This window comes from Garra rufa, chromosome 23, assembly GCF_049309525.1.
Source record: "Garra rufa chromosome 23, GarRuf1.0, whole genome shotgun sequence".
Taxonomy (NCBI): domain Eukaryota; kingdom Metazoa; phylum Chordata; class Actinopteri; order Cypriniformes; family Cyprinidae; genus Garra; species Garra rufa.
This window is the reverse complement of record NC_133383.1, coordinates 40,931,709-40,953,292: the sequence shown is the minus strand read 5'-3', so window position 1 is coordinate 40,953,292 and position 21,584 is coordinate 40,931,709. Positions and strand designations below refer to the sequence as shown.

Here is a 21,584-nt window from a genome sequence, read left to right as displayed (position 1 = left end):
GTTTTCCACTTAAAAGGTCAGTGTAACAGCCAACTTGTAGTATTGGCTAACATAATTGCCCCCTTCATAAAACCTCAGAAGTAATTATTGTGTGATAAATTTTCCATCTGTCGTTTGAGTGCGGAGTTTGTCCCCTTTCTTTTTCCTAGTCTCTCTCTAAATTTGTTGAATTTTATTCCCTGGGAGACATAAAAATGGTATATAATAATTGAGATCGGTCTGTATAGATTTCCTAGATTTAATTAATTGTATAACAGCCAACTTAATCTGGACACCTTAGTATAGGATCTAGCATACATGCATTACATATCTACATGTTTTGATGTTAATTGCTTTGTGCCATTAAACTGGGGTTAACTTTTATCTTTTTGTTTTTCCACCTTAGATCTAACAGCGCTGAAAGAGGAGAGAGAAGATCTAAATGAAACTGAAGAGAAAGATCAGTTTGAGAATCTTCATGATTTCGTATCTGGAGAAAAATCTTTTTGTTCCTTAGAGTCTGAAAAGACTTCTAAACAAAAAAGTGCTCAGAAGACTGGAACTAGGAGTATTTTCACTTGCTATCAGTGTGGAAAGAGTTTCAAAGAAAGAGGACACCTTAAAAGGCACATGAGGATTCACACCGGAGAGAAGCCTTACTCTTGCAAGCAGTGTGGAAAGAGTTTCCAACAAGGACACCTTAAAATGCACATGAGAATTCACACTGGAGAGAAGCCTTTCACATGCAAACAGTGTGGAAAGAGTTTCACTCGTAAAGGATGCCTTAACAGACACATACAAATTCACACTGGAGAGAAGCCTTACTCATGCAAACAGTGTGGAAAGAGTTTCACTGAAAAAGGAAGCCTTAACAGACACATGAGAATACACACTGAAGATAAGCCTTACACATGCAGCCAGTGTGGAAAAGGTTTCAATCGTAAAGAATGCCTTAACATTCACATGAGAGTTCACATGAGGCAACAAGGACAACTTGAAAGTCACATAAAAATGTACAATAGAGAAAAGCCTGGAAAGAGTTGCAGTGAAAGTGGAAACCTTGAAGTTCACCAGAATGTTCACATTACAGGGAGCCTTTTTACCTGCCAACAGTGTGAAAAGAGTTTCACTCGTAAAGTATACCTTTACATTCACATGAGAGTTCACACTGGAGAGAAGCCTTACACATGCAAACAGTGTGGAAACCGTTTCAGTCAAAAAGGAAGCCTTGGCAGGCACATGAAGATTCACAATAAAGAGAAGTCTAACAGATCCCCTTAGCATGGACAGAGTTTCAAACAAAATGTCTAGAATGGACATTTCCAGTCCTTGATTCTGATTGGCCACAATCAAAGCTGTTGTAAATTACTCTACAGACTTACACCTCTTTGTTTCTTAGCAACCACATTGTTGCAACCACAATTACAATTGAGATCAAAAGTTTACACCCCCTTTCAGAATCTGCAAAATGTTCCCTTGTCAAAACAATCCGAAAGGATTCCAATAACAATCCTATACAGGGCTCCTACAATGATATAAATTCTAATTCACTTTTTAAAGCAATGTGTTTTGTCCATGGTACACTTTACAGTGTCAACTAGCTCTATTGTGTTGGACTGAGCTTAATGCATAAAGGTGCAAGGAATAATATGGACTATGGACAATGTGTTTGCTCTGTCTACAATGTAAGAACTTCACATTTGTATATCAAGAATTGGAAGGAGAGCTCACAGGAAGTGCACTGTTTTTTGATTGAAGCACAATAAAGGACACTGTTAGCATTTTAACATCAGTGTGCATGAATTTAATTTGCACACACCAGTTACTTGCTCACTTCTACCACCTACATTGGCAGCTTTGTGTAAGGCTGTAATAATCAGTTTTGGAACCAATTAGGAATTGTCTTATAGGACAAGGCATAAATATGCTGCATGATCATTTCTACAGGATTTTAATGAGATCCAATTTCATCTTAATTTTGAAGGATTGTACTTATTCATTGCATCTATTACAATTTTTTTGCAGTTTACTTAAACTCACCTTGAGTGAGTTAAGTGCAAGAATTTCAAAGAAACTAATAAGATTGATGAAACAAAAGACAAATCAATAAATGTTCTGTTTTAATGTCAATAGTGATTTAATTTAGTCTTTCTTTCACAAGTTCACTCTTACGGATCATAAACTGAGTGAAAGGTTAGGCGTATCTGGCATGCTGTCCGGGAGAGGGCTCTGAGCTCGGCAGTAATTCCCGAGCCCGGGCTGAAGGTGAGGAGACGGTGTGGTGGAAGGGTGCTGAAAAAAGGGGGTGGAAGAAGGTAGGTCTGCTTTGGTTATTTACAGGGATTCTTTCTCGTGCTGATTGGATAGGGAGTGTGATTACTGATGATGAATTGGCTGTGTTAATTATCTGTGTGAGCTCTTCCCAAAAATCCTGAAACCGAAAGCCAGGATAAACATGGTATCTAGGGTACGGGCGATGTGGATGGACTGGTAGACTTTACAGAGAGTGTAGATGCAAATGTTTAGAATTTTTAGGGTTATAAGTTGGCGGGTGTCCTGGCCAATGGGGTGGGTTTTTTGGATTCCTGGAAAATATTTAATCCCGCTTAGGTACCCTTTGATTGAGCCAAGTTGGAGGTTTTGATGATGTTGAGGTAAGATATGTTTGTGGTAATCGATAGCAGGGAAAAATTTGTAAGCTGAGTGAAATGTTTTAAAACATTCCATGCTGTTAGGTAAGACTGAAGGGTCCTGGGGTAGACGGCTTGAAGAATGGAAATAAGAAAAGCTTCTAGGAGAGGGGGTGAGGGAGTGGGGATGTCAGGGGTATCCATGAGGTGTGGGACATAGCTGGTAGATTTTGGCTGGGAAGGTTCAGGCAGATGGGTTTATAAAGGGGCAGGTGATGGTGGAGTGGGAGATGGAGCTGCAGACTGTGGAAAATATGTTGCGGCAGCCTAAAAATACCCTGCTGTGAAGTTCAGGGTCCAATGTGACTGCACATTTGGCTGAGAAGAGCTTTTGGCAAGTATAGAAATGTGAGTCTCCGTATGATAATGTGAGCTCAGCGATTATCGGTTAAAAGCGATGGTGAATTCAGCGAACGACAGAATGCAGGATGGGTCGTGAGCTGAGTTTTTAAGGGATACTGAAAATTCTCCACAATTGATTTTGCGATCTGAGGATGAAGGAGAAATAGGAGATAGCGGGGAAAAAGGTCAATATCTGCACCTGACAAAATCTGGGTCCTGATGGCATTAGGTACGGGGGTTGGATCCAGAGCTGTGGCATTTAGAGGAACTGACAGAGGCAAGGCAAGTTTATTTATATAGCACATTTCATACACAATGATAATCCAAAGTGCTGTAAATAAGAGGAATTAAAATAATTATAAATAAAAACTGTAATTATAAATAAAAAATTCAACTGATTTAAAAATTTGTTTGGAAGAGGCTAGTGTGAAGGGAGGTCTAGCCTGGGAAGGAGGAAAAGAAGCTGCTGGGAATGACAGCGGAGGCATGCTTGCTATGCTATGGGCGATTCCTGGGGCAGAAGAAAAAGAGGGAAGGAGAGGGGGAATAGCTAGTGGTGGGGCTTGCACCGTTAGCAGAGGCATGCTCGTGCTGGAATTGGATGGTGGCGCTGCAGGCCATGGGTAGGGGAGGGTGTTTGGAGTGTGGTAAGGCATGGCCGGCAAATGGGGTTTTGCAGCCAGCTGCAGGCTCACGCTGATGTTCCGTTGAAAGGGGAGGAGAGCAGGAACTGGCGGTTGCAGGTTGTCTGGGGCACGCCCCATGCTTGCCGATGGTCTTGTGATGCGTCCTGATGACCATGGGTAAAGGGGTGCTGTGACCCGAGATTGCTGTATTCGCAGCCTTGGATGGAGGACTGTAATTTGTGGGTTCGCCAGATTCCTTAAGCTTAATCTTAAGGCTGAGCCTAAAACTTTTTTGTTTTTGTTTATTATTACATACATTTAAACAATGTGTCTGAATGCTCAAGTATGAGTGACTGGAAGGTGTGTAATACAATGTAAATAAATATTTGAAATGGCTGTAATTTTGACCCATTTCATTCAAATATTGCACTGCAAACATGCAAACCGTTTTGGGTTTCAACTGTAACACCTGTTCCCTAATAAAGGAAAGGAGACACTGCATCTGTAATGAAACTTTGGGATTCCCCTCATTGTAGAGTTGCTGAAGCATGAACGAAAATATTCCAATCACATCAACAATGTTAATATCGCGTAAGGAAGACTGAACTGAACACAGCTTAAATAGACAAGACAGGTGTGGGTAATTTGATAATTAGTGCACATGATGAGAACAGGAACAGGAAGGATCAAATATGGGCAGAGGGAAAAACCAAATACAACAGTCTAACGGGGGGTGGGGGTGGGTAAACTAAACAGACAGCCCATGGGGCGTGACACGCAGGGTTCCCGCGGGGTCTTAAAAAGTCTTAAAAAGTCTTAAATTTAAAAATCAAAGTTTTAGGCCTTAAAAAGTCTTAAATTCGCTGTTCTAGGTCTTAAATAATTTTATACAGGTCTTATTTTTCCGATGTCCATGTTACGCTACCTCTAATGCTCATTTAAATTCTCTTTTTGTTGTTTCCATGGTGTTGTAGTTCTTTATTTCACAATTCCAAATATAATTTGCTGTATTTAAACTACAAATGAGACCAACATGCAATAGCCAATCAGCTTTCTGTTATTGGCGCGAGTCTCTCTCGGATTGTACCGCAGAAGTAAAATGGATTTAACTTTTTAGCTTTGGGGAAGTGCAAGTTTAGCGATACTTGTCTTGAAAAAACTGAATATAGGGCTTGGCTAAGGCCAGTTGCTAACAACTGTAGATTTTTTTTCTCCCTCTGTGGAAGTTACTGCGTCTTCAGAATCACAGTAGCAGAATACAGGTCAAACTACCCTTTTCTGTATATAATGTTCTCAATAATAATAATAAATATAGGTTGAGCTAGCTGACCGCCAGCCTTCGAGATACTTTTAAAATGTTTTTTTTTTTTTTTTTTACTTGCCCGACCGAACAAACCACCTGATTAAAACAGAAGTGACAAAAACAACCAGCGAAGCATCGAAAAGCAAGAAAGATTCCTATTTTAATACATTCAACGTAAACAGAAATTGATAATGGATATGTGTGTATTTCTGGTCTATTTGTGACATACTTTAAAACAAATGAATGTAACAGCACTCTAAAGAAACACACTGAGGTAAAAATTTAAAATGTATAGTTTATTTATAACATGATATAGTTCAGTAATATACCAAGTGAGCTTTTTGCTGAAAATTACAAATTACAAATGTTACATTAATTTTAGCTCAATAAACAAGTAGTTAGTCAAGTAGTTACTTACATATTAGACAAAATATTTTCACTGTTTTGTTCTGTTTCACCAACGAAAATAGTTCCAAACAAGGATCGCAGCAGAAGCATTCTCCTAGTAACGTTTTGCTATGATTCAGCGTTTGGTCGAATAAGTTGAAATAACTCGCTCATGAAGTGACTTACCGCCACCTGCTGGTAGTTTAGTGTGTTTAAAAGTATGCCTCCACACCCAACATTTCTAATTTATATATTTATAAATCAATAAATGTATTTAAAACATTAATCTCACTTTTAATTTTGCAGTGTAAATTATGTGATCTCACTGCTAACAGCCATTTAGAATTTATTGATAAATTCATAAAATAAATTTCAAAGGTAATGCATACATTTCGAAAGTAAAAGTTTTTTACATCAGATATTTCTAGTGGTACTTTTATGGGGATAGTTTGTGTGGAATAGTATCTGCTGATATGAAAAGTTCACTGTATATCATAGTAATAAATTTATGACAGCCATGAAATTTTGTTTACTTTTTACATTAAACACATTAAATATTACATGTATGCATGTAATATAATATCTATTTCCATTACAGGTTTAGGTCTTAAATTTCATATAAGGTGGTATTAAAAAGGTCTTAAAAAGTCTTAAATTTCACTTGTTCAAATCTGCAGGAACCCTGACACGTCATGACGTAATGTGAAGGCATACTTGGATGCTACAAAGGGACGCTACCACGCAACAGAGTTAGTCTTTGTGATGAAGCAAGCTGCTCCCAGACATGGAGAGGTATGACAAAGAGACCCAGTGTCTTTTTTCCTTTATCAGGGAACAAGGGTTACAGTCGAGGGAACTCGCACTGCGTCCGTAATAGCAATTTTGTACTTTTGTGTATTTACATTTATGGCTATATGTAGCTGTACTAACCTGAATTGAATGTTTTCTAGTTTGTAGTTAATAAATCCATTGATTTGAACTCGCTTTGACTACTTTACATGTTTGACTATATACCACATATAATATATGGTGGTGACTGCGTCAATTTAAGATGCATAATAACTGTTTTCCCCAAAGACTTATTTTAAGTTATAGTAGCTATAAAGTATTTAAAGTGAAACAGATTGGGATGCATCCTTTTCCTGGAGATCCACCTTCCTTAAAAGTTCAGTTTTAACCAGACTAAACCAACCTATCTCTAATTATCAAGATCCTAATTAGTTGGATTTAACCAAACATGCAGAATTAATAGATTATTTAGGAATATTTCATTAATCACAAACATGAAATTATGACTTTTTTTAATTTCCAAGTATCAACAGTAAGTTGGAGGCCAAATGAGGTGGAGGCACAGCTTCCAACTCCATGGCCCGATGACGGACTGAGCTTTCCTGAACGTAAGCTATTTAATCCTAATACATTGTTTGGGTCTGTGGGATCTGTTTTGTCAATGTTTACTAATGGTGGAATCAACATATTAGTTAGGGCTGGGTAATATAGCTAAGATATATATCCCAATATAAGGTTTCATATCAGTTGGTATATGTCATTTTGGTAATACTATATAATAACTACACACTATCAACCATTAGTTAAGCATTAGTAAATAGTCAATTCATCATTTGAGTGTGTGCGACGAACAACCGTATAAGTCCAAAAAAACAAAAAATGAGATAACCATGTGGCATTAATTGTATGTTTGAACTTTGTATACAGAAACAGTTTGGGGATATTTTTGTGCGACCAAGAGCCCGCATTTTAAACGTTAAAATAGCATCACGCGGAAAAACCGTCTATGTCCACAAAGAAGAATGGAGATGCCGCTTGCTGTCATGTCCGCTTCGGACATTAAAAGGCAAATCTCGGCAAAAAAAAAGAGAGCCGACAAGACCAAATGGAAGGACAGAGTAAGGAAGGCTTTGAGGGATGCTGGAAAACCATATTTGACTCGAAGAGGAGAACAAAAACCAGGGAAAAATCCACCAAAAGACATGAGTGGAAGAACCGTATATGTGATGTGATCTCTCTCTCTCTCTCTCTCTCTCTGAACGCGCTGAGGAGCGCTAAACACCGCATAAACAGTTAACCTATCAAAATAAACCACATACCATATATAATAAAGCTGTATTCATTAATATTTCCCGCCAGTCCTGTGTAAAGTACGGCAAGCAGAGTTTATTTGTTTATATATTTATTTATATCGTGAGATGGCGGAGCGCGAGAACAGTTTAAAGTTGTAGATACACAGGTGCGCTGCGCCAGCTTTTCTAAAAAAACGACAAGGTGCACTATTGGAGCTATCTAAACATACATTGTATAATATTTAGCTATGATGTATGTTTGCATTCTATTTATTTATTTATTTATTTATTTATTTATTTATATTTTGTTTTTTGTTAATAATTCATTGTTATTGTCTGTACTGTAAGAAGGTCTATTTATTGTACATTGTTCATACTGTATTTTCTGTTTTTAAATAATTATAATAACAATAAGCTTGAATTAAATGCTTAATATTAACCTGAAGTTTCTGTTACTGTATTAAAACTAAGATAAAGGAATCAGATCTTTAGTAGTTTAAAGTCATATAATGAACTGGAGTTATACTGTTATTCCACACTAACTGGACATATACCGTTCTTCCACATTTCAGAAATATAAATCACAATAACTTTGGATTTTTAAAGGTACAATATGTAAGTTTTCGCCGCTATGGGTCGCATTTTGTAAACAATAACAGAGGCGAAGTTTGATGACACCATGACGGAGCATGGAACGTTGGGAGATGTCGTTTTTACAAACTGTGCTCACGGATGAGGTAATGTATTACTTTTTTATTAACTTAACTGTACATTAAATTACAGTATTTTATGTCATTGTAATGAATTATATGCAAGGAACATGAAATTTGATTCAATATTAGCCTTTTTACTGATATGTGACTATTTGTCATGATTTGGCGGGTTAATGATGCGCATTTTTACGTGTAAAAAAGGTAAATTTGAACGAACCCACCGTATTTGCAAGTATGGCTAAATGTTTTGTGCAGTACATACTGAATTTAATTACATTACCATAGATTTGCTCACCGGACTTGATGATAACTAGGGATTCACCGAATTTTCGGCCGCTGAAAATTATTGTCCGAAAATGGCATTTTTGTTTTTCGGCCGACAGAGAAAAAACGGCCGAAAAAAAATTATATATAGGGGTATATATATATATATATATATTACCCGGTGCGGCGCCATATATATATATATATATATATATATATATATATGGCGCCGCACCGGGTAATCTATAGTCTTTGACTGCACTAACCGGCAGTGTTTGGCGCGCAGTCTCACTCTCGTTCCACTCTTGTGCCGCTACTCATGCACTAGGGCTACTGTGCTATGCTGTAGTAAAGCTGTACTGGCCAAAAAAAAAACCTTACTGAAGTACAAAGTGCAATATAACTATGTATAACTTCATCAGTATAACCCACCAAAATATGTACAAATATGCACACTTGATAGTTTAGTTTAGATTAATTTACCTATGCATTATCAGGGTTCATGTAATATGTACATCACATTGTTTATATGTGCAATTATTGACATGTGAATGTGTTGCAGGGAGACACAGATACATCCTCACTGGAAGGATCTACTGCTAATGAAACCTGGAGTTGCCCCCAGAACAGTAGGCATGGAGCATCTATGAGAAGAGGTGGTTGGGCACCCACAGGAAAAAAAAGAGGGACAGGAAGAGCAAAAGAGATGAGAAGAGAGAGTGGAGAGGTTGCAGTTGGCAGTGCAGCAAGAGGAAGAGAGAGACAAAGGAGGGCTGCAAGGGGAAGACGAGCAGCTAGAGGAAGAGGACATGCAGCATCATTGTGTGAAGATGACAGAATGAGGGTGGCTAGGCTGCAGGAGGACAGGAGATTAATGACACAAGTGAGAATGGACATACTATCAAATGTCCTCAGTAGTTTCTGCATTTGGGAGTAAAATGTGATTGGATGTAATGGAATTTCTTTTTTTTTTTTTTAGGCGGTTATACACGACATGAGTTTGGATGAAGCTAGGGGACTTTTGCTAAGAGTTTTTGACAGAGAACCTGGCCTCATCTTTGATGTGCTTCAACCCAACACTCACAGAGAGGAAGAACCATCACAGGGTGCACCTCGATGGTGCAGCTGCACCAACTGCAGGGAAATGCCATCAGATGTAGAAAATAAATGTTGTAGAATGAGAGAGGCCACATGTGTAAGCAGACTGCCCCACATGTCACTGTACATCTTAGATGCGCAGGTATTACGATTATCACGCAGACTGAGAAACGACATCTATGCCCTCCATGACACACAGCAACCTGGGGATGACAACCGGGGATACCGCTATGCTGCATACAGAAATTTTGTCTTGTGGCAGTGTGGTTCACTTGGAGCAAGAAACCGTGTGGTCATACCCAGCTGCTGTGTGTGCAGAATACGTGATACATACCCCGACCCAAATGGCCAGTACATTGGTTTCATAGCTGATGTTTTGTAATAGCAGGGCATGCTGCTGTCATCCCAGTCATGTTCTCTTTTAAACACGTTTTTATTTATGTGAAAGTAATTCATTACTCCATTGTTCATTGTTTATGTATATATTGTTATATTTTCATTATTTATGTTCTATTTAATTTCTATTTATGTTGTTGTTACGGATTGGTCAGGTTCTGCACCCACAATCACACCAAGATCACAGTCACCTGAGTTTTAATCATCACGCACCTGCACCCAATCAACCACGCACTATAAAGACACCTCACACACAGTCATCAGCGTCCAGGCTCGTTTGCACGAAGCGGACTCTTTGAGCTTCACTCTTGTGTTCTCAAAACCCTACCACACTTACCTCGAACCTTACCTTCAGATACTTACCTGTATTCTCGTCTATTCCAGCCGAAGTCAAGTCTCAGTCTCCAGTCAGCGGTGTGTCAGCCATAAGTCTGTTTACGGAACTCCAGCAGTGTGTGTGTGAGTGTGTCTGCCTTCACCGGTCCTCCTCCCGTCGTTCCTGGAAAGGAAAAACATCCAGTCTTCATTATTCAGTCTACACATCAAGAAACTCATCTAGGACTGTTATACTTACCCGGTTCTGCACGCTATCATCATCAACTTGCTCTGCTATCAATAAACCTGTTCATATTCACTCTTACCTCTCTTGTTTGGTCTGCTTCCGTAACAGTTGTACAGTATACAGTTGATTTTTTTGTATTACATCATAAAATATTGTTCCATAAGTTCTTCATTTAAAAAAAGACTGTATCAGCATAAATAAAGCCATGTTCCTGTGGTTTTGAAATATTTATTCTTTTGTGTTTGATTAATAAAAATTAAATTTCAATAACCAATATTACTTGTCTTTTATGTTAATGTTATGTTCATTTTAATTATGTACATGGTTATGAGGAGGTTTGTGAAGTTGCACACTTACATTGGGTAAGAGACAGAAGGTTGAAATTTAACATTATAAAACTGTGAAACAATTTTTCTGGTTCAGACGACAGTTTGAACAGTAGGGTTGGGTTGGGATGCTGAGGCTGTAGTTCCATGCTCACTTATTTTGCAGTGTAGGATCAGCTCCTTCGTAGGGGAAAAAAAACAATGCATGCAAAGATGATAAATAAGCTTGATGAACACAAAATTGCACTGATCCATAGCAATGACAAACAGCACATAGGTACCAATAAGAATCATAAATTGATAAACTATGCAAATCAGCTAGTCTTTACACTCACAAAGTCAAGAACAGATCGCTTGACCTCAACATAATTGGAACACGCAACCTCCCGATCCGGGGTCAGGCGCACTCTGTCGTGGCCACGAGGTCGAGAGAACAAGTCGGCTTTCCTTGCTTAATTGCTTTGATTCAATTTGCAAATCAGTCACGGTAAAGGGCTGTAGACTTTATACTATGGATGTCAAAAAGAGATCAACTGATGTGATTGGAACATGCAACCGTCTGATCTGCATTCAGCCATGCTACCGTTGTACCCCAAGACACCACAAACCTATCTGGTGTTTCCTGCTTAAGCCATCTTTTGTCACCCTGCCTTCGATAGCTCAGCTGGTAGAGCGGAGGACTGTAGATGATACATTGGCTATCCTTAGGTCGCTAGTTCGATTCCAGCTCGAAGGAGCTGGCTTTTGAATTCGGCACATAGATGTTTCCACGATTTCTTCAGAGATTGCAGGGCAAGATATGAAAAAGTAACACATCAAGAGGCAGATCTATCACAGTACACAATGACAGGAATGGTTATTACATGAGATCTCAGGCTTAATAAAAATAACAGGTCAAGATACAAATCTATCACAGTACACCGGTGGTTTTCAATCCTGATCCTGGTGACCCCCTGCTCTGGGCTGTGTTTCACAAAAGCGTTGCAATCCTTAATACAACGTAGACGCATTGAAACCAATAGAGTTACAATCAACTTAGGGTTACGATGACTCTGGAAAACGCGGCCCTGCATATTTTGTCTGTCTCCTTTTTCTGACACAACCAGATGAGTTCATGGAGTTCTCTCCTAACGAGCTAATGATCTGAATCAGGTGTGTTTAATAAGGGAGACATACAGTGCGGTGGGATTGGAAATCACTGCAGCACACAACGACAGGACCTCTTTTCACAATAGAAGTCAACAAGAAATCACATGACCCCGACGTGATTTGAACACGCAACCTTCTGATCAGGAATCAGACGCGCTACCGTTGTACCACGAGGTCCTGAACCCAGAGGTGATGTATTTTGCTTAACCGCCTTGACACAGAATGCAAATCAGTAAATATATGGTGCTCAAGGAACATTCTTGATGTTGGACTTCATACTCAGGAGATCAAAAACAGATCGTCTGACCTCAAGGTGATTTGGAGCCAGACACTCTACCGTTGCACTACAAGATAGCGGAAAAAACTATTTAGTGTTTCATGCTTAATAGTCAGCTGCAAATATGGTTTGACCCCAAAAATATTCTAACAAAAGGTTTCTCAGTGGTTTACAGTAGTATCAGATGTACTTAAAAACATACTAAAAGTTTACCAAAGTTTGACTCCAAGAAAGGCCCCAAATCAGGTCCTTAAAATGACCATTACTCCTTTGTATTCCTCCTAGACCAGGAATACTGGTGCCTGATACATGTTTTGGCCATGTAATATTTTAATTAGCATATTTGCATGATAGATACAGGTAAATTATAAAATTAAAATATAAATATCTAAATTAAAATGTCATGGAAAAGTTAATTTCAGTAATTCAACTCAAATTGTGAAGCTCGTGTATTAAAGGAGTCATCGGATGCCCATTTTCCACAAGTTCATATAATTCTTTAGGGTCTTAATGAAAAGTCTGTAATATACTTTGGTTAAAAATTCTGAATAGTACCTTGTCAAAATCAGCTCTGCAAAATATCAGCTCATTTTACACATGGGCCCTTTAAATGCAAATGAGCTCTGCTCGCCCCGCCCCTCTCTGCTGAGGGATTAGGATCTGTAATATTTAGTTTAGCCACGTTTAGCTGCATTTAGCCGTGTTTATCGGCGAAACTTGCCAACGAGCACATTATTAAGATTCACATGAACAGAGACGCATATGTAGAACGGGATCGGTGCTTTCCTTTTAAAAACGAAAGTAACGTTGTCCTCTACCTCTTAAGCAGCTCAGATGTTGGGAGAAAATGACTACTGCTATGTTCATTATTACATCCAATAACAGAACACCTCAATCACTCAATTAGAGTCTTCCTCTGCACCTAAGTCACACAATGGCGATCAGAGTCAGACTGTTTCAGCTCGGTGAGGGCGGATCTAAGGTAAGACGCTCATGTCAATCTACTATCGTGGGAGTGGCCTCTGTTGGTGTTCCGTCACGACAAGAGGCTGAGAATGACCCAATTTTAAAAAGGGGGTATTACTTTTAAAGATTAAAAAAATACCACTGGGTGGATTTTTATCATTGTAGGGTGGTTGTGTACACAAACTGCCAACACACATTAATGTTCAAACAAAATCTAAAAGTTAGTTTTGCGTCTGATGACCCCTTTAAATAAATTCATTGCACACAGACTGTAGAGGTTTAAATCAAGAGCTTGATTTCTTGCAGTGGCTTACTCTGCAGTCTATAGCTAGCAAAAGTTGCTTCTCCACAGGTAGTGTCTGCTTGCCCAACTGTGCAGGTAAACAAATCCACTCTGGAAACGATTTTTTGTTGTAAAGAAAAAATATAAAAATTCTCCAGCTTTATTCCACAGGGTTACAAAACAAAAGAAGTGGCTGGCTAACACACTTGTAGCAACTAATCACTAAAGAGCAGGTAAGAAAACCGTTTGCTTCTCCAGTATCAGGCTCTGACTGCCTGCCCTAAGCAGGAAATCCCACACACCCAAGTGTTCTTAAAGGGGAAGTATACCTTTTTGCAACATATACTGAATCACATAAAAAACATGAATAACAGTAAGCTTTTAACATTTTAACCACTAATTAAACTCAGAAATGATATTATTAATCATGAAATACTGTTGACTTACATATTATTGAATTATGCATATTCCCAACACATTTTTATCATATTAACTGTAAAAAAAGTACTTCTGCCTCTACATACCCGGCCCCTAATTGCTTTCTAGGGCAGAAACAATTACAACCTATATGAAGAAAGTCTTTCTTCTCAATAACACAAAGCAAACAACACTTTCAATCAGGTATGTAACAGTCCTTCTCATGCTGCTTCTTGAAGTAAGCAGAGCTTTGTTATTGGCCTCTCAAGCTCATTAGTCTTTGTCTTGACTCGAACTTTACGAACCATTCCATGCTCATCCTCCATAGTCTTGACGATCTTTCCCATCAGCCAGGATCCCCTAGGCGCTGACTCGTCGATGACCAAGACTACATCTCCTGGGATGAAGTTCCGTGATGGGTGGTTCCATTTCTGTCTTTTCTGGAGTAGAGGAAGGTACTCTCTGGTCCAGCGCTTCCAGAAGAGATCGCTCATATACTGAACTTGCCTCCATCTTCTGCGCGCGTAATTGTCATCTGTCTGGAATAGTCCCGATGGTAAGTTTGGCTGAGTCTTGAGCAGCATCAAGTGCTGTGGGGTGAGAGCTTCCAAATCGTTCATATCATTTGAAGGCGTGGTAATAGGTCTACTGTTCAAAATAGCCTCGCATTCACAGAAGAACGTTTGAAGACCTTCTTCATCCAAGCATTGTTCCCTCAGCGTAGCAACCATGATCTTTCTTATGGAGCGGATGATTCTCTCCCACACCCCTCCGTGGTGTGATCCAGATGGAGGATTGAATATCCATTTGATATCACGCTGGAGCAAGCTGTTCTCAATTTGTGAAGTATTCCACTCCTTTATAGCCTTTCTCAGCTCGCGGTCAGCTCCGACGAAGTTAGTCCCATTATCGGATCTCATTTCCTTCACTTGACCCCTCCTTGCGATGAAGCGACGCAGAGCATGAATAAAGGAGTCTGTTTCCAGTGATGTCGCCATTTCGATGTGGACTGCACGACTTGCGAGACAGGTAAATATTACCCCCTATCTTTTTACATATGATCTTCCTCGTTTCACATTGAATGGTCCAAACAGATCAACTCCACTTCTGGTAAAAGGTGGGTCGTCCGGTACAACTCTGTTTCTTGGTAAGTCCGCCATCATTTGTGTGCCTGATGCACCATGTTGCCTTCGACAGGTAGTACAGCGAGACAGCATTTTCCTGATCGTCGAGGGGGCGTCGATAATCCAGTATCGTTGACGTACATGAGACAAGATGTGATTGCGTCCGCTGTGTCCCAGTCGCTCATGTGCTTCACGGAGAATCAGATCAGCCACATGATGGTCTTTAGGCAGGAGCATCGGATGCTTGGCTTCGGTCGGCATGGATGCTCGACTGAGTCTACCTCAACACGAAGGATTCCCTCCTGAAGTTGCGGATTCAGTCTGCAGATTCGACTACTTTTCTTGACGGGCTCTTTTCTCTGAAGAGCAGATATTTCCTCTTGGAACTTCTGTTGCTGACAATGGCGGACGATATCCAGCTCAGCTTGTCGCAGATCATCCAGAGTCAGGTAAGTCTGTTTGAGACTCCTTTTGTATCTTGTCAGTTCTTTGTTCACTCGTTCTTGGTCCTTGTATTGTTCATTAATTTCTTTTCTCTTCTTTGACAGGTTTACCAGGGTTACTTTGACTCGAATGAGCCACGCCACTGCCTTCTTTAGTCGTATCCAGGAAGAAAAGTATTCTGTTAGCTGTTGCATTACATCAGCGCTTTCTTCTACTGTTGTTGCATTAACGAGTATGCCTTTCTTGACCTCAGGATCAGCGACTGTAAGCTCCTCTAACTGAACAGGCTTGTCTGGCCAAACCTCTCCAAAGGCTCTTTGTCCAATGTCAAGCCGGTTTTCTTACTAATGTAGAGGTTTAAATCAAGAGCTTGATTTCTTGCAGTGGCTTACTCTGCAGTCTATAGCTAGCAAAAGTTGCTTCTCCACAGGTAGTGTCTGTAGCTTGCCCAACTGTGCAGGTAAACAAATCCACTCTGGAAACGATTTTTTGTTGTAAAGAAAAAATATAAAAATTCTCCAGCTTTATTCCACAGGGTTACAAAACAAAAGAAGTGGCTGGCTAACACACTTGTAGCAACTAATCACTAAAGAGCAGGTAAGAAAACCGTTTGCTTCTCCAGTATCAGGCTCTGACTGCCTGCCCTAAGCAGGAAATCCCACACACCCAAGTGTTCTTAAAGGGGAAGTATACCTTTTTGCAACATATACTGAATCACATAAAAAACATGAATAACAGTAAGCTTTTAACATTTTAACCACTAATTAAACTCAGAAATGATATTATTAATCATGAAATACTGTTGACTTACATATTATTGAATTATGCATATTCCCAACACATTTTTATCATATTAACTGTAAAAAAAGTACTTCTGCCTCTACACAGACTGAAGTAGTTTAAGTCTTTGGTTCTTTTAATTGTGATGATTTGGCTCACATTTAACAAAAACCCATCAATTCACTATCTCAACAAATTAGAATATGCTGACTTGCAAATCAGCTAATCAACTCAAAACACCTGCAAAGGTTTTCTGAGTCTTCAAAATGGTCTCTTAGTTTGGTTCACTAGGCTACACAATCATGGGGAAGACTGTTGATCTGAAAGTTGTCCAGAAGACAATCATTGACACCCTTCACAAGGACGGTAAGCCACAAACATTCATTGCCAAAGAAGCTGGCTGTTCACAGAGTGCTGTATCCAAGCATGTTAACAGAAAGTTAAGTTGGATGGAAAAAGTGTGGAAGAAAAAGATGCACAACCAACCGAGAGAACCGCAGCCTTGAGAGGCTTGTGAAGCAAAATCGATTCAAGAATTTGGGTGAATTTCACAAGGAATAGACTGGACTTGCGTCAAGGCATCAAGAGCCACCACACACAGACGTGTCAAGGAATTTGGCTACAGTTGACATATTCCTCTTGTTAAGCCACTCCTGAACCACAGACAATGTCAGAGTCGTCTTACCTGGGCTGAATAGAAGAAGAAATGGACTGTTGCCCAGTGTTCCAAAGTCCTCTTTTCAGATGAGAGCAAGGTCCTGGAGTCTGGAGGAAGGGTGGAGAAGCTCATAGCCCAAGTTGCTTGAGGTCCAGTGTTAAGTTTCCACAGTCTGTGATGATTTGGGGTGCAATGTCATCTGCTGGTGTTGGTCCACTGTATTTTTTTGAAAACCAAGTCACTGCACCCATTTACCAAGAAATTTTAGAGCACTTCATGCTTTCTTCTGCTGACCAGCTTTTTAAAGATGCTGATTTCATTTTCCAACAGGATTTGGTACCTGTCCACACTGTCAAAAGCACCAAAAGTTGGTTAAATGACCATGGTGTTGGTGTGCTGGAGTGGCCAGCAAACTCACCAGACCTGAACCCCATAGAGAATCTATGGGGTATTGTCAAGAGGAAAACGAGAAACAAGAGACCAAAAAATGCAGATGAGCTGAAGGCCACTGTCAAAGAAACCTGGGCTTCCATACCACCTCAGCAGTGCCACAGACTGATCACCTCCATGCCACGCTAAATTGAGGCAGTAATTAAAGCAAAAGAAATATTGAGTACATATACAGTAAATGGACATACTTTCCAGAAGGCCAACAATTCACTAAAAAGTTTTTTTTTTATTAGTCTTATGAAGTATTCTAATTTGTTGAGATAGTGAATTGGTGGGTTTTTGTTAAATGTGAGGCAAATCATCACAATTAAAAGAACCAAAGACTTAAACTACTTCAGTCTGTGTGCAGTGAATTTATTTAATACACAAGTTTCACAATTTAAGTTGAATTACTGAAATGAATGAACTTTTCCACAACATTATAGTTTATTGAGATGCACCTGAAAGTGATTACAGGTACAATTATATATTAAAGCAACTTGAAATAAGTGACCATTTAGAGGGTTCACACACAGGCCTCTGTTCGGGCTAATTCAGAGTTTTTTTATGAAAGTTATACAGCTCCAATTTAAGGAACTTTTGGGTGCAGTAACTTTTACATTGAATGTCAAGTCTGTGTTTTAGAAGAAAAAAAAAGAGCTGTATGTGTCCAAAAACATGTACTGAGTAGGAGTTACATGACAAAGGCTAAATCGTTTAAAACTCTGGTTCACCCCAAACAAAGATAAAACCTTACAGTAATCTCACAACATCATGTATTCCATAAGTATGTAATCATGTCTGTGCAATTTAGACGAGTCCAGTGGATTCATAGACCCAGAAAACATTGGGTTAGACATCAAGATTACTTGGCTAGGTCAAATAATGAAGGAGTTAGGAAATTTTAAGGGTTTTCTGCCCATCTTGGACGCCATCTTGAAAATGACACCTTTCTAGTGGTCAAACTTTGGTAAACTTTTAGTATGTTATTAAGGACACCTAATACTACAAAAAACAGCTGAGAAACCTTTTGTTAGAATTTTTTTGGGGTTAGGTTTTTTTTTTCATATATGCAGCCGCCTATAAGCACTTTGATAAACTATGCAAATCAGCTAGTCTTTACACTCACAAAGTCAAGAACAGATCGCTTGACCTCAACATAATTGGAAAACGCAACCTCCCGATCCGGTTCACACCTGATTCAATGATCTGAATCAGGTGTGTTTAATAAGGGAGGCTTCACCGCCTTGACACAGAATGCAAATCAGTAAATATACGGTGCTCAAGGAACATTCTTGATGTTGGACTTCATACTCAGGAGATCAAAAACAGATCGTCTGACCTCAAGGTGATTTGGGGCCAGACACTCTACCGTTGCACTACAAGATAGCGGAAAAATTATTTAGTGTTTCATGCTTAAGCACTTTGATAAACTATCAAATCAGCTAGTCTTTACACTCACAAAGTCAAGAACAGATCGCTTGACCTCAACATAATTGGAAAACGCAACCTCCCGATCCGGTTCACACCTGATTCAATGATCTGAATCAGGTGTGTTTAATAAGGGAGGCTTCACCGCCTTGACACAGAATGCAAATCAGTAAATAGACGGTGCTCAAGGAACATTCTTGATGTTGGACTTCATACTCAGGAGATCAAAAACAGATCGTCTGACCTCAAGGTGATTTGGGGCCAGACACTCTACCGTTGCACTACAACAGGGCTGCTCAACCCTGCTCTTGGAGATCTACCTACCTGCAGATTTTTGTTCCAGCCCTGCTCCAACACAGCTGTCTGTAATTATCAAGTACCACTTAAGAGATCAATTAGCTGGTTCAGGTGTGATTCTTCAGGGTTGGAGCTGAACTTTGTAGGATAGTAGATCTCCAGGAACAGGGTTGGGCACCCCTGCACTACAAGATAGCGGAAAAATTATTTAGTGTTTCATGCTTAAGCACTTTGATAAACTATGCAAATCAGCTAGTCTTTACACTCACAAAGTCAAGAACAGATCGCTTGACCTCAACATAATTGGAACATGCAACCTCCCGATCCGGGGTCGATTCCGGCTCGAAGGAGCAGGCTTTTGAATTCGGCACGTAGATGTTTCCACGATTTCTTCAGAGATTGCAGGGCAAGATATGAAAAAGTAACACATCAAGAGGCAGATCTGTCACAGTACACAATGACAGGAATGGTTATTACATGAGATCTCAGGCTTAATAAAAATAACAGGTCAAGATACAAATCTATCACAGTACACCGGTGGTTTTCAATCCTGATCCTGGTGACCCCCTGCTCCGGGGTGTGTTTCCCAAAAGCATTGCAATCCTTAATACAACGTAGACGCATTGAAACCAATAGAGTTACAATCAACTTAGGGTTACGATGACTCTGAAAAACGCGGCCCTGCATATTTTGTCTGTCTCCTTTTTCTGACACAACCAGATGAGTTCATGGAGCTCTCTCCTAACGAGGTAATGATCTGAATCAGGTGTGTTTAATAAGGGAGACATACAGAGTGGTGGGATTGGAAACCACTGCAGCACACAACGACAGGACCTCTTTTCACATTAGAAGTCAGCAAGAAATCACGTGACCCCGACGTGATTTGAACACGCAACCTTCTGATCTGGAGTCAGACGCGCTACCGTTGCGCCACGAGGTCCTGAACCCAGAGGTGATGTATTTTGCTTAACCGCCTTGACACAGAATGCAAATCAGTAAATATACGGTGCTCAAGGAACATTCTTGATGTTGCACTTCATACTCAGGAGATCAAAAACAGATCGTCTGACCTCAAGGTGATTTGGGGCCAGACACTCTACCGTTGCACTACAAGATAGCGGAAAAATTATTTAGTGTTTCATGCTTAAGCACTTTGATAAACTATCAAATCAGCTAGTCTTTACACTCACAAAGTCAAGAACAGATCGCTTGACCTCAACATAATTGGAAAACGCAACCTCCCGATCCGGTTCACACCTGATTCAATGATCTGAATCAGGTGTGTTTAATAAGGGAGGCTTCACACAACGACAGGACCTCTTTTCACATTAGAAGTCAGCAAGACATCACGTGACCCCGACGTGATTTGAACACGCAACCTTCTGATCTGGAGTCAGACGCGCTACCGTTGCGCCACGAGGTCCTGAACCCAGAGGTGATGTATTTTGCTTAACTCCCTGAGGCCGGCTGTATCGCCGGCGATACGAGCTCATTTTTTTTTAGATCAGCGCAAAAGACACTAAAAATGCTCTGTCGGTTTTAGTCATACAAATTAGAGATATACATCATTGGAAACTGTAGAGTGTGTACTTTTATTTGTGCACACTCACAAGAACAGCAGAAAGTTGTGCTTTTTTATTTAGAATAAAGAAAACAAACAGGGTGATTTCTGTTTTCTCTGTCTCCGCGAACTGCTTTTAGAAATGCGTCACTTAAATCATTCAAACTCGGTGAATACTCAGCTCACAAACAGAAAAGTGATATCTACTGAAAGCTTGAGATTTATGCTTTTAAACGAAGTAAGTTTGATCAAAAACAAATAATCTGTGATAAATTAATCTATATGAAACCAAGGAGATGTCTAGTCTATCCAGTTCCAACTAATTATCTCTAATGTGACCGCGCCCACTAGCGAAAAATCCTTTAGATATGCAAATTAGCCATGTGCCACAAGCGCGGCAAGGACCGGGGTATCTGTACGCGAGGAAACTCCCACATCACCGAAACAAAGCAACATGACTTCAAGTTCATCTTGGTTACAGTTTGTTTCTGAATGAAGATATGCTGTGAGGAATAAGACTTATATTTACCACGATCACAAGAAGGACGCGATGCAACGCAAACCCAGCAGGAGGAGACATTTACATGAGTAAGTCTTACTTTCATTTTCCTACTAGCTTTCGCTGTTATTTACTTTGACAAAACGTGTACACATTTTACTAGTTAGACTTATTCCTAACTAAAATTCCTGACTTTATCAAATGAAACATTATGAAGTACGTTTGATTGCATTGCATCTCTCACGATGCCAGGATATTTATAATGTTCTAGAAAAACGATGTGATTATGACTGTGAGATGCATTTATGACGATATGTTTATGATGTTTATGTAGAATCATACTTATTTATTTATTTATTTTATTGTATAACAGTAGGGTGTAAAAGTAATATGTGTGCTTACACTGAATGTATGTTTACATCACGTTTATTAGTAATATAGTGCTAAACGATAATTATTAGTTTCTCAGATATTACATGTCCTTTTTTACATTAGTACAAAT

At 39.5% G+C, this 21,584-nt stretch overlaps 1 protein-coding gene and 3 non-coding genes across 4 annotated transcripts; 1 reads left to right on the top strand and 3 right to left on the bottom strand.

Annotated features, from left to right (window-relative positions):
• Positions 1 to 381: 381 nt before the first annotated feature.
• Positions 382 to 2,089, top strand: LOC141299047 (uncharacterized; the record flags this gene model as incomplete). The annotated part of the gene is made up of 1 exon (XM_073829319.1): positions 382 to 2,089. A coding segment is annotated over one exon (879 nt), but the record flags the coding sequence as incomplete, so codon positions are not given.
• Positions 2,090 to 12,021: 9,932 nt separating this feature from the next.
• trnar-ccu (transfer RNA arginine (anticodon CCU)) lies at positions 12,022 to 12,093 on the bottom strand. The gene has a single exon. It is a non-coding gene; the product is annotated as a tRNA-Arg (tRNA).
• Positions 12,094 to 19,890: 7,797 nt separating this feature from the next.
• On the bottom strand, positions 19,891 to 19,962 carry trnaw-cca (transfer RNA tryptophan (anticodon CCA)). The gene has a single exon. It is a non-coding gene; the product is annotated as a tRNA-Trp (tRNA).
• Positions 19,963 to 20,373: 411 nt separating this feature from the next.
• On the bottom strand, positions 20,374 to 20,445 carry trnaw-cca (transfer RNA tryptophan (anticodon CCA)). The gene has a single exon. It is a non-coding gene; the product is annotated as a tRNA-Trp (tRNA).
• Between the last annotated feature and the right edge of the window lie 1,139 nt (positions 20,446 to 21,584).